General features: G+C 39.9%; 1 protein-coding gene across 1 annotated transcript; it reads left to right on the forward strand.

Annotated features, from left to right (window-relative positions):
- The first annotated feature begins 397 nt into the window (after positions 1-397).
- LOC134537942 (uncharacterized) lies at positions 398-11,463 on the forward strand. The gene is made up of 2 exons (XM_063378935.1): positions 398-888; positions 6,789-11,463. The coding sequence occupies exon 2, from the start codon at positions 6,833-6,835 to the stop codon at positions 8,918-8,920; it is 2,088 nt and encodes a 695-aa protein (XP_063235005.1). The 5' UTR covers positions 398-888; positions 6,789-6,832; the 3' UTR covers positions 8,921-11,463.
- Positions 11,464-12,629: the final 1,166 nt, after the last annotated feature.

The following is a 12,629-nucleotide window of genomic DNA, read 5'->3' on the forward strand; positions in this document are numbered from 1 at the left end:
TTACAAGTCGGCAGCCAATGAACTTGCGTTATTTGCCCGAGTGTATAGGGGTATGTGCAGTCTATCCTGAAGGCCATCGAAACTGCGAATTTTGCAGGTCTCTAGTTATGGGCCAATGAACGGGCGTTATCCCCCCAAGTATATATAGGACTGTTAAGAGTACCCTTAAATCCATCGCTATCGAGAATATTTCTTGTCTCTGAATGGTCGAGACCGGAAAATTTCGCGGATTCAAATCGCGTTAAGCTAGAATCCAAACACAAGTAGGGCTATCTCCCTATTGCTTCTGCGATTGGCTCACAGTATATATTGTCGCGTAGCTCAAAATTATCATTAATTTATTTAATTAGTTTATTTGTTGAAAATACAATTTTAAATTCTTTTCGCTAGTTCGGGACTTGGTTTCCCTCACGCTAAGATGGGGTAACACCTTTGTTGGATTTGGGTTTGCGGGGGGGCTGGAAGAGTGCGAGTCTTGCACGTCTTTGTCTGGGAACGCAGGCGTGACCGCGTTTCAGCCAGGCCAGCTGACACGTTGTTTGCTGCAGTTCCAGAGAAACGCGGCGCAGACTTGTTTGTCGTTTTTTTTTTGAGGCCAGCTGAGAGCGCAGATTGTGCGCAGTCGCCGTGCGCAGGCGAGTGTCGCAATCTAGCGGCCGGTTTTCTGACTACGTGGGCAACCTGGCGCGGCCGACCGCGCGGCCGGCTTGTTGTAATAACTTTACGTGTTTGTAAAACACAGGAAAACTTCCCGTCAGGATGTTTTCCCCGTAGGGGTTTTGCGGCCAAGAAAATAGCTTAAAAGAGATGTAAAATGTTTTCGCGGGGCGGTAATCCTGTGGAAGGCTGTCATGCTGCCCGGCCGCGCGGCGACTTGGTAATGGTTAGGTGAGTGCTATCGGAAATGGCGCCTGAGTGATGCCGGACTCTTAGCCTTCAGTGTTTCTTCGTAGTTAACTTTAAAAATTCTCGTTTGGTGTATTATTTGCTCTTATAAATAATTTGTTCTTAGAAACTTAGTGGTTTTAACGTATAATACGTTGAGCACTACCGTTCCCTTTTTATTTTCAAGTATAACTCGGTAATTTGTTTGCATCACGATCCTTGTCTTTTCATGTAAATGATGACGTTATAAACTTAAACTAAATAATTTCTAAAATCCGTTTCAAGGTAGTGGATGTTCTTAATAAATTTTAAAAATGAAGTTGTGGAAGAGCTAATGAAGCTTGGTATCACTGGGTGGCCTGGAGGAAATTATTACGATTATGTTAATGTGTTAGTACTACTAAGAAAATCTTATATATGGTTTATTGTTTTTCTGTCGGAATATCTATAAGGCTGGTAGCGGACATGGAAGGTGCCTCATTATTTGTCAGCTTTATTTAATTGTTATAAATAAATGTGATTGTTCTATTGTTTTTAGGTTACTCTTATTTTTTTCTCAGTATCCTGATTTTCTATTCTTGTATAAGAATACACCTACTAAGATTCAATCCTCAGTGAGATGCTCTATGGCTAGTTAATGTTTTGAGTTTCTTATGTTCAGAGCTACATTTTTGAAGAATTGAACCCCCCCTCTGAAAGTGAGACGTGACAAATGGTGGAGATCGCCGGTTAGTAGGTATAAAGAATGTTGGGATACTGAAAAATAAATTAAGATAAGAGTGTTAGGTGTGGTCTAACATTTTGATTTATTTTAGTGAAGAAGAAGAGCATGCAGTGCAGCTGGTGTATTAAGATTGATGTGTTTATAGGATTAATTGTGTAATGATAATAAAATTTATTTTAGGTTATTTCAGGAAACCAGTGGGAGACCAGGGATGGCTGTATTTGTCTAACAATAATTAATTTAAGGTGAAATGTGAAATGTATGCTTAAGTTAAGGACTAATGAAAATAATTTAAGGTGGAGTCTATTAGGGATGGCTAGTAAATACACAATTGAAATATTGGATGACAAAGTAAAAAAACCCTGAGAACAGTGATAGTAGTTCTTCGTCAGATGATGAATCATTGAAAGTGTTAAAAGATAAATTAAGCGACATAAAACCAGAATTGAAAGATCAGAATTTAAACATGGAGACAGGCAGGTGTTTTGTGGACCCGGGATATTTTTTTGGAAAGAGATGTGAGGAGGTTGAGGAATTTTTAAAACAGTTTCGCAGAGCAGCCAAGGTAAATGGGTGGAATGAGCAAAAATGTTTGTCATACTTGCCTACATTTTTGAGAGGGCCTGCTTTAAAATGGTATGACAGCTGTGAGAGCACATTGGAGAATTTAACTACATTTGAGGAATTAGCAAATAAATTAAGGGATGCGTTTGTGAGAGTGGGTCACATAGAGGACTTAGAGTTAAGATTGCAGGCGCGAGTACAAGCAGTAGATGAACCCTTCGAGTCATTTGTGTACGACATATTGAATCTTTGTAACCGACTTGATGCTAAGATGAATGAAGCTAGTAAGGTTAGATATGTATTGCGTGGGTTAAGGCCAGACATTGTAGAGAAAGTTATGCTTTTCCCAAACAATACTGTGGAACAGTTACTAGGTAATTTGAGGAATATTGAGGCAGGTCTGTATTACGCTAAAAATCATGAGAGGACACAGTGGGTAAATTCGAAACAGGAACAAGTACCTATCAGAAATCTTAAAGAAATTCAAACACCAGAAAGAGAATTGTCATCTATCAACACGAGAATTGAGGACAGTTTGATAGAGTTTAATAAACAATTAAAACAATTACGCGGGGAACTGGATACCATGAGATTACAGGCACAACCAAAGTCACAGTTTAGAACTCAGGGAGGAAATTACAAAAATAACAGTACACTAACACAATACCATCGAAATCAGAACAACAATTTTTTCAGGCAGACCCCAAGTAATTCATTTCCAAAAATAACTGACAGACCACAGTGGACCTCAGATGGTAGGCCGATTTGTTTAAAATGCAAACGACCAGGTCACTTGATACGAGATTGCAAAACGTCACAACAGGGAAACTAAATAGGGCGAGAGTCGGTCGGGGTGACAACTCGTCCCTTGTTAACCAAATGTCTCTTTTACAAAATGACGGTATTTTAAGTCAGAAGACAAAAATGTTCGGAAAAGAAATCCCCGTTTTTATCGATACAGGAGCTGCGGTATCACTAATTGAGGATAGATTAGTACCGAAAAGTTGTTGGAAATCCGCAGAACCAAGAGGTTTTACAGGAGTCTCAGGAAGAGTTCAGAAACTTAATAAGATGGCCAAATTAAGATTTAAATTAGGACAGTATGTTTATTCACATGCGGTAGGTCTGGTGGAAGCCCCAATAAAAGGGATCATTTTAGGATGTGATTTTTTAACCAAATATGGAGCAGAAATTTCTTGTAAGGGAGGCCAGAAAATGTCATTGACCATAACACGTCCTGATTGCTTCGTAAATACCACAAATACCGAAATAAGGGAGGTTAAAAGCCAAACCAAAGTAAAAAGAGACAAAATTCAAGTAGATCAAAACCAAAATCGGGTTAATCATAATGTAGGTCAGGATGGAACACAGGAGTTAAGCCAAATCGAGCCAGAAAATATTTTCAGGTTAGGTTGTGTGACAGTTCACAATCATGTTAGAGTAGAGCCAAGGATGCATCATCTTATCGAAATTAATTTTGAAGGAAATAATTTACCTGATGAGGTGCTGATAGAGCCTAAGGAGGATATTTACAACAGATATTCTGTACTTGTACCTAGGAGTATTGTAAACAGAAAACAGCATACTCACATTTGGGTTACTAATACTACTAACCAGTCAGTTACTCTTCATAAGGGAATGAAATTAGGATATTTAAATGAGTTTGAGGAAACACCCAGTATCGAGAACAAAGAAGTAACTAAGGTATTACAAGCTAGAGATAAAAATAATGTCGATTTTGATGTGTCTAAATTAAACATTAATCCAGAGTTACCAGAGGAACAAAAAAACAGACTGGTAGAGTTGTTGTATAAATATCAAAATGTTTTCAGTTGGGACCCCAGCCAGATAGGGAGAACAAAAGAGGAAGTAGTTTTTCTGGATACAGGGGACAGCACACCCATATCATCTGTACCTTATCGAGTTTCTCCTGGGGAACGGGAAATTATTCATAACATAGTACAAGAACACATTAAAAATGGGATTGTGAGACCCTGTGACACGAGTTGGTGTTCACCAGTTGTTCTTGTTAGAAAAAAAGACAACGATTATAGGATGTGTGTGGACTACCGTCGTTTTAACACTATTCTTAAGGATAATAAATACCCCCTTCCTCGAATAGATGATTTCTTAAGTCACTTGACTGGTGCTAAGTATTTTACTCACTTGGATATGAATTCAGGATACCACCAATTGAGAGTAGCTGAACAGGATCAGGAAAAAACTGCATTTGTTACCACCGATGGTACTTTTTGTTTTGAAACCCTTCCTTTTGGTTTGAAAACCGCTCCGTCAATTTTTCAGAGATACATGGATAAGACTTTGGCAGGGTTAAAGTGGGGTTCATGCTTAGTCTATTTGGATGACATTCTAGTAGTGGGCAGTACGTTTAATCAACATCTTGACCGATTAGAACAAGTTTTTAAAAGGATGCAAAATGCTAATTTAACCTTGAAACCGTCAAAATGTACCTTCGGTTATTTTGAAACCGATGTGTTGGGACATTTGGTTAACCATGAAGGGATTAGACCCCACCCCGATAAAGTAGTAGCAGTGAAACAATTTCCTACACCTAAGGACCAACGAGGGGTGAGAAGCTTTTTAGGCCTAGCTTCTTTCTATCGTAAGTTTATAGCAAATTTCTCTCAGATTGCGAAACCCTTGTCGACATTGCTAAAGAAAAATGAAAAGTTTATCTGGACCGACAAGCAAGAACAAGCATTCCAAATTTTGAAAGAAAAGCTGATTTCTTCCCCCGTGTTAGCTCACTTCCAGGAAAACCAGCCCATTGAAATACATACAGATGCTAGTACCTTAGGGATAGGAGCCACATTGTTACAAAGAATTGATGGAAAATTACAACCTATTGCCTATGCCAGTCGAACTCTCACGTCAGCTGAGACTAGATATCCTATAACTCACCTTGAATGTTTAGCCTTGATTTATGCTTTAGACCAGTTTCGGCCTTACATTTACCTGAAGCCATTCAAAATTGTAACCGATCATCATAGCCTATGTTATTTGAATCGTTTGAAATTTAATGCTCATAGCGCAGGAAGGTTAACCAGGTGGGCATTGAAATTGATGGAGTATGAGTACACTGTATGTTATAGTAGTGGAAAAACTCATGTACATGTAGACAGTTTGAGTAGAAATGCTGTCAACACAGGGACAGCCCTTGACGAAGAAAAATCCCTTGAGTTACCTGTTTTTGTGATGCATGATGTGGATTTAGCTAAGCTGCAATATTCTGATGTGAGTCTAAGACCTTTAATTTCTGAGTTGACTCAACCGTCAGGAATCGATAATAAGTTAAGCCGACAAGCGAAAAATTTTTCTTTGCTGAATGGTGTTTTGTACAAAAATAACTCTAACCCAAGTGGTAGAGACAAGCTATTAGTAGTCCCAGAAAGCTTAAAGGCTGAAATTCTGAGGGAAAGTCACGACAATCCCACTTTTGGCGGTCACTTAGGAGTAGTTCGCACCGCAGACAAAATTATACGTCGTTATTATTGGACCAATATGCTAAAAGAGATTCAGGCCTATGTAAGGAGTTGTAGGGGATGTCAGGGGAAAAAGGGAGTTCCTCAAAAGAAAGCAGGGTTATTAGAACCATTACCTATCTGTGAACCTTTCGAACGTATTGGTGTCGATATTTTAGGCCCTTTTCCAAAAACCGTGTCAGGAAACAAATACATTCTTGTTGCTATTGATTACGGTACTCGATGGGCGGAGACTAAAGCCACCCCCACTAGTAACGCCAATGACGTAGCTAAGTTTTTACTAGAAAACATAATTTGTCGCCATTCTGTACCATGTTCCATATTGACAGATAGAGGAAAAGTTTTTACTTCCAAAGTCGTTAATGAATTACTTAGGTTAATGGATGTACAAAGTTTGAAAACCTCAGGATACAGGCCAAACACAAATGGATTATGTGAAAGATTAAATGGAACAATAGCAATGATGCTATCTCAGTATGTGGCATCCTCACAACGTAATTGGGATGAATATGTACCCTTGGTCACTTTGGCATACAACACGGCGAGGCAGGAAACATTAAAATTTAGCCCATTTGTGCTCATGTATGGTAGAGAACCTGTATTACCCTCAGATGTTCAATTAAGTCAGCCTGTAGAAGATGAGGACAGCCTTCGACTGCGTACTCGTTGGAAGGAGATCCTGCGACAGTCCAGAGAGAATTTAAAGAGACAACAGGGTATCGATAAAAAAAGGTATGACCGCAGACGACGAGCGGTGACCTATAAGATAGGACAGGAGGTTATGGTGTACACACCTGTTCGAAAAAAGGGTTTGTCAGAGAAACTATTGCATAAATGGTTCGGTCCTTATGTTGTGGTGGACAAATTGTCTAATAACCTGTACAGGTTAAAGAAGACGAGTCGAGGCAGAGATGTTTACGAAGTTACAAACGTAGAGAGAATGAAAAATTTTTACAGTGTATAAGTTATGATAAGTTATGTAATAGAGATTTTTTTATTGTGGTTGTGGATAACTAAATAAAACAAAGAGAGAGAGAAAAAAAAAATAATTCGAAAGTTTTGTAACACTTGTAAACAAAAATTGAGCGTGTCTAATATTTAGTTTTGTATAGAATTTTTACAGAGTCTTAAGGCGTGATCATCTTCCGTACTGACGATGAGGATGCTACACATCGTCCTGGTGCTCCTGCAGCTGGGAAGCAGCAGACAACATCGACCGCTACCTGAAGGAGCAGTGGGGGTGGTTGCGGGAGCGCATTTCGAGCCGATACCTCAGGTAACATTGTACACTTCATCGGTACCAGTAAATTTTAAGGTTGCTTGGCCAATGCAATTAGATGACATTCAGGATAGTATCAAAGAAATCACTTCTTGTCCCTCCAATAGTTCAAGTGAATGGTGTGTTATTTTCAAAGAATTAAAACATAGCTTAATTTATACTGACATGCTAATTAATAAGGTAAACGAAGCAGCAGGGGATGACGTATTGGATTTTCAGTCTCAAGTTCGGGAAAGACGAGGGTTAAATTTCATTGGAGAGTTTTTTCATTGGTGTTGTGACATTGCCGTCAATAGTCAATTGAATAATCTTTTCCTAAATGAACAACAAATGTCAGAACACATAAACAAGATGGAATCACAAATTTTAAACACTCATGAGGCACTGGCAAATATGAGCAACACTATTTTTGTTATAAACGAGGGAATGACCGGAATTCTAAAAAGAGTACAATCAAAATTCACAAATTTGTCTGATTACTTAAAAGACCTCCGAGAGACTATGGTGACTAAGTTTTCAGGAATGGTTCAAGACATAGGACATTCATTCCAGTTTCAGGTACTGTTGGCCTCTCAATTAGCCAAACAAGCGCATACATTTACAAGACTAGAGATTCTGGACCAGTGCCGGTCAAATAAAATACCTGCCATTGTAGTTACACCAGCTCAATTGAAAGAGAAATTAAATATGCTAAATGAAATTCTTAATAGGGATGGTTATGCGTTGTCCATAAGTGTATCAGAAGTTCAGAAATATTTTAATTTACCCATTTGTAAATGTCAAGTCCACAAGGAAAATTTATACCTTCAAATTAAAGTACCAATTGTTAAACTAAATTCCAATTGGAGATTGTTTCAGTTCGTCGCAGTCCCATTTCAGTGGAAGAACTCAACTTGTCATTTGGATCATGCTCCGAATTTTCTGGCAGTGGATGGAGACCATCTAATCACTATTCAGGGTAGAAATTTATTAGATTGTAGACCATTTGAAGATAAATTGTGTTTTGTTCCCAGGTTCTCCGGAGATACCCTAGGTAGTGCTTTGTGTCCAAAGGCTCTTTTTCAGGGGATTACCGTTGAAAATCTTAGTACCACATGTGCGTTTCGATGCCATTCCGGAAACCAACTGATGATCACCCAGGCTGGACCAGAGCGGTACTTCCTAACAAACCCGTCAGGAAAATTAGACTTGCAATGCATGAAACATAACAATGAATCTTTATTTTTAGGAAGTGGAGACATCCTCGGAGCTGTAGATATAGAAGTACCGTGTGATTGTCGTTTGTATTTAAACCAAGAACTTAAAATTAACGAGTTGTATCCATGTGATGCGTTAACAAAATCTAAATTTCAATTGGTACATGTAATACCAGCTGCTTGGACGAAGTTACGTAAATTGAAAATTTTCCCTCATCCTACGTCAACACATACAGTTTTTCCATCCTTAATGGATTGTTTAGATGAAAATTGGCCAACTCTAATACCACATTTAAATTTTTCTTTGACAAAGTTTGAAACCCCTTTAGACCCGATTCATTTAAGAGAACCAGAAAACGTACCAAGATTTGTAATGAAAAACTTACAGAGTATTGCGCTTTCCATTGTAAGTAGTGTATTATTATTTATTATTATTAAAAATCCATATCTAGTAGGTATTGGAACGCTACCAAGAGTATCCGCCTTGGACAATGTTACTACCCTTGGCATAGAAATAAGTGTAACTGTAATTACTATATTGGTAATAGTTGGAATGTTTTTAGTTCTGTTATTAAAATATCTGAGAAATCGGAAACCCCTCAGTATGTCTGTAGAAATCTCGACTACAGTAGAAAATGCTGTTCCTTCTACCAGTGGAAAGGTAGAATTAAAAGACATACTAGCCAGAGATAATGGTTGTGTAGCTAAGTTATCCAGTGAAACTGGGGAGGAATTGAAAGTAACCATTTCCATTTGTGATGATCAGTAGTGAATGAATTTTGTTCAATGTAAAGCTTTACCTACGATTAGAAAAATTAGAATTTGATTAATGTTTATGTGAAGGGGCATGCGCCCATAAATAATTTTTATAGAACCAAATAACGATGGAGGGAGAATACCAGGTTCAATAAGGGGAATTATGACGTCAGGACTAATCATTGAGAAAGTGGGTGGGATCCTTTCCGTATTCCCATTTTCCACCATAACCCCCCCCCCCTTGTGTTTTTATTATTCAAGAAGTGACATTGATAGTTTTCGTCAATCGAAGAGAATGACTTTTGAGGCGGACTTGTTAAGGGCAATTTCGAAAGGAGTGCTGTGGTGCAGCTCCATCCAGAACTCTTGTCCCTTCTCGAGTTGGGAGAAGGCGCGTCGTTAAGGGTCAGCCAGATACCACGTGGGCCAGTTGGGAGAAGAGGACCTGCTTCTACCCATTGCTGCGGGCTGGTGCCCGTATCGTCGAATCGTGTGGTGATGCACGATTACCAGGAGTATCAGCGGTTTGGGAGTGGCCATGTCCAAGGACAGTGATTACGCATCGCGATAGGGTGTGGCCCCCCAAACAACAAATTTATCGAGAAGACTAGAATTATCCATCGTTTGAAACTACTGACCTGACGTTCAAAACAAAGTGTATAGCAAGACAAGGCCAGTGTAGTTATAAACTTTCAACCTACACGTGGACACAGTCAAGTTTTTGTTGTAAATTTTCCTATTAGGTACCTTACCTTATCCTTCCTCTACGAAATGTGGGGGGTAGGCTTTTCTTCAAGATGTTGAATATTGCAGATGAGTTACGAGTTTAGTTTTTGAATAGTTACTTGTTTTAAGAATCTTTAAAAGTTATTTTTGTGTTGATACCTGGTATGACCCTCCTTGGTTAGTTGTGTTGATCTATGTTGATCTCATGAATACTTCTTGATAAACACATGAAAATACGTCATTAACTTAAGTAAGATAATTTAATTGTTTGATTTGTTCACTATTATTTTGATGTTTGAGAGTTTTTTTTTTTAGTTGTTTGTAATTGTATGACTCCTGATGCTGCTCATGTATTTTGTGTAGGAATGGTGTCGTGTACCGTGGATGACGAGCAGTTGGGATGAACGACGTCGGGATGAACCGGCTGGGAGAGGCAGAAGTTGGAGTGGGGTGTGATTCTGCAGCTCACAGTTCCGCTGGCTGTTCCTGTCTCTGCCCTGAGTTGGTGCATCTCTTCGCCGTATCCCTCCTGGCTGCTTGCTGTCCCAAGCAGTGCTAACATGTGAAATTTTGTAAAACACATTTGTCCTCCGAGAGGAAATTGTCAATAAGTGCTAGTAGAACTTAGAGTTGGTATTTATACCTAAACAACAACCACTGTAATCACTAATTTAAATTTGTAACTGGATCACATAGAAATGATAGGGACAATTGGTTTTTTTTTTTTGAAGCAAACTTAAATATTCCCCAAGCATTGTTGTAAGCTTGTGGGGCACAAGCTCCTGCCGCCCGGGGTGATGTCGCGTAGCTCAAAATTATCATTAATTTATTTAATTAGTTTATTTGTTGAAAATACAATTTTAAATTCTTTTCGCTAGTTCGGGACTTGGTTTCCCTCACGCTAAGATGGGGTAACACCTTTGTTGGATTTGGGTTTGCGGGGGGGCTGGAAGAGTGCGAGTCTTGCACGTCTTTGTCTGGGAACGCAGGCGTGACCGCGTTTCAGCCAGGCCAGCTGACACGTTGTTTGCTGCAGTTCCAGAGAAACGCGGCGCAGACTTGTTTGTCGTTTTTTTTTTGAGGCCAGCTGAGAGCGCAGATTGTGCGCAGTCGCCGTGCGCAGGCGAGTGTCGCAATCTAGCGGCCGGTTTTCTGACTACGTGGGCAACCTGGCGCGGCCGACCGCGCGGCCGGCTTGTTGTAATAACTTTACGTGTTTGTAAAACACAGGAAAACTTCCCGTCAGGATGTTTTCCCCGTAGGGGTTTTGCGGCCAAGAAAATAGCTTAAAAGAGATGTAAAATGTTTTCGCGGGGCGGTAATCCTGTGGAAGGCTGTCATGCTGCCCGGCCGCGCGGCGACTTGGTAATGGTTAGGTGAGTGCTATCGGAAATGGCGCCTGAGTGATGCCGGACTCTTAGCCTTCAGTGTTTCTTCGTAGTTAACTTTAAAAATTCTCGTTTGGTGTATTATTTGCTCTTATAAATAATTTGTTCTTAGAAACTTAGTGGTTTTAACGTATAATACGTTGAGCACTACCGTTCCCTTTTTATTTTCAAGTATAACTCGGTAATTTGTTTGCATCACGATCCTTGTCTTTTCATGTAAATGATGACGTTATAAACTTAAACTAAATAATTTCTAAAATCCGTTTCAAGTTAGTGGATGTTCTTAATAAATTTTAAAAATGAAGTTGTGGAAGAGCTAATGAAGCTTGGTATCACTGGGTGGCCTGGAGGAAATTATTACGATTATGTTAATGTGTTAGTACTACTAAGAAAATCTTATATATGGTTTATTGTTTTTCTGTCGGAATATCTATAAGGCTGGTAGCGGACATGGAAGGTGCCTCATTATTTGTCAGCTTTATTTAATTGTTATAAATAAATGTGATTGTTCTATTGTTTTTAGGTTACTCTTATTTTTTTCTCAGTATCCTGATTTTCTATTCTTGTATAAGAATACACCTACTAAGATTCAATCCTCAGTGAGATGCTCTATGGCTAGTTAATGTTTTGAGTTTCTTATGTTCAGAGCTACATTTTTGAAGAATTGAACCCCCCCTCTGAAAGTGAGACGTGACAATATAAAGTGCTCTGCTTCAGTGAAAAATCCTTGAACCAAAGAAGTATCGAATCGCAATCAGCCCACTCCCAAGTCAGTAGCCAATGAGCAGTAGGGGCTTGTGGAGTGTACCCTGAGTCTACCCAGGCCCCACTGATTGGTGAGCTGACAGTAGTAAACCCAGCCAACCACGAAACACAGGTGTAGTAGAAAGCTTGAACACACAGCTGGTCGCGGAAAGCGCCTGGCCCTGCCGAAGAGCTTGACTGTAAACAAGCTGGTGGACGGGAGTGAATGCGCACGCGTGGAGCGGGAGGAGTTATGAGCCCAGCGCCGTGTGGGAGCGTGTAATCACGAGGCCATAAACTCTCCCCTGCGCCAGCTCATGTCCATGCATCACGACCTATCGAGGTCTCATCTCGCGGCGTCACAGCCTGGCCCGCAACCGCGTTCACGCACAGTCTCAAGCGGCATTCTCGCACCGTGGTAGAGTCCACTATGCCTAATAACTAGGGGCAGGCATTTTTCGCGAAAAGATCTGAACACTTATTAGACTGCAACAAGGTATACCCGCACCTGTGGTTTCTTCCTTGTGATTGGCGGCCGTCTGCGAGAAAAGTCGTCGCCTTGTTTTACCGAGCCACTCAGGACGCGTTTGCTTCCGCTCTGAATTACTGTGATTGGTATTGTAACAATCGATATATACCTAAGAGGAACTCTCCCAATCACTGAACACAGACGGTGCTACATTGTTTTGACTTTCATCTAGTCTCGAAATCTTTTCACGAAATCTGCATGCCCCTACTAATAACTAGAGACCTGTAAAATTCACGATTTCAAATACCTAAAGGATAGACTCCATGATCCTCTATGCACTCGTGAAAATTACATCTGCTGATTGGTTACCGACTCGTAACGCCTGTTGACTGGAA

The sequence above is a fragment of the Bacillus rossius genome, chromosome 12, assembly GCF_032445375.1.
Source record: "Bacillus rossius redtenbacheri isolate Brsri chromosome 12, Brsri_v3, whole genome shotgun sequence".
Lineage (NCBI taxonomy): Eukaryota > Metazoa > Arthropoda > Insecta > Phasmatodea > Bacillidae > Bacillus > Bacillus rossius.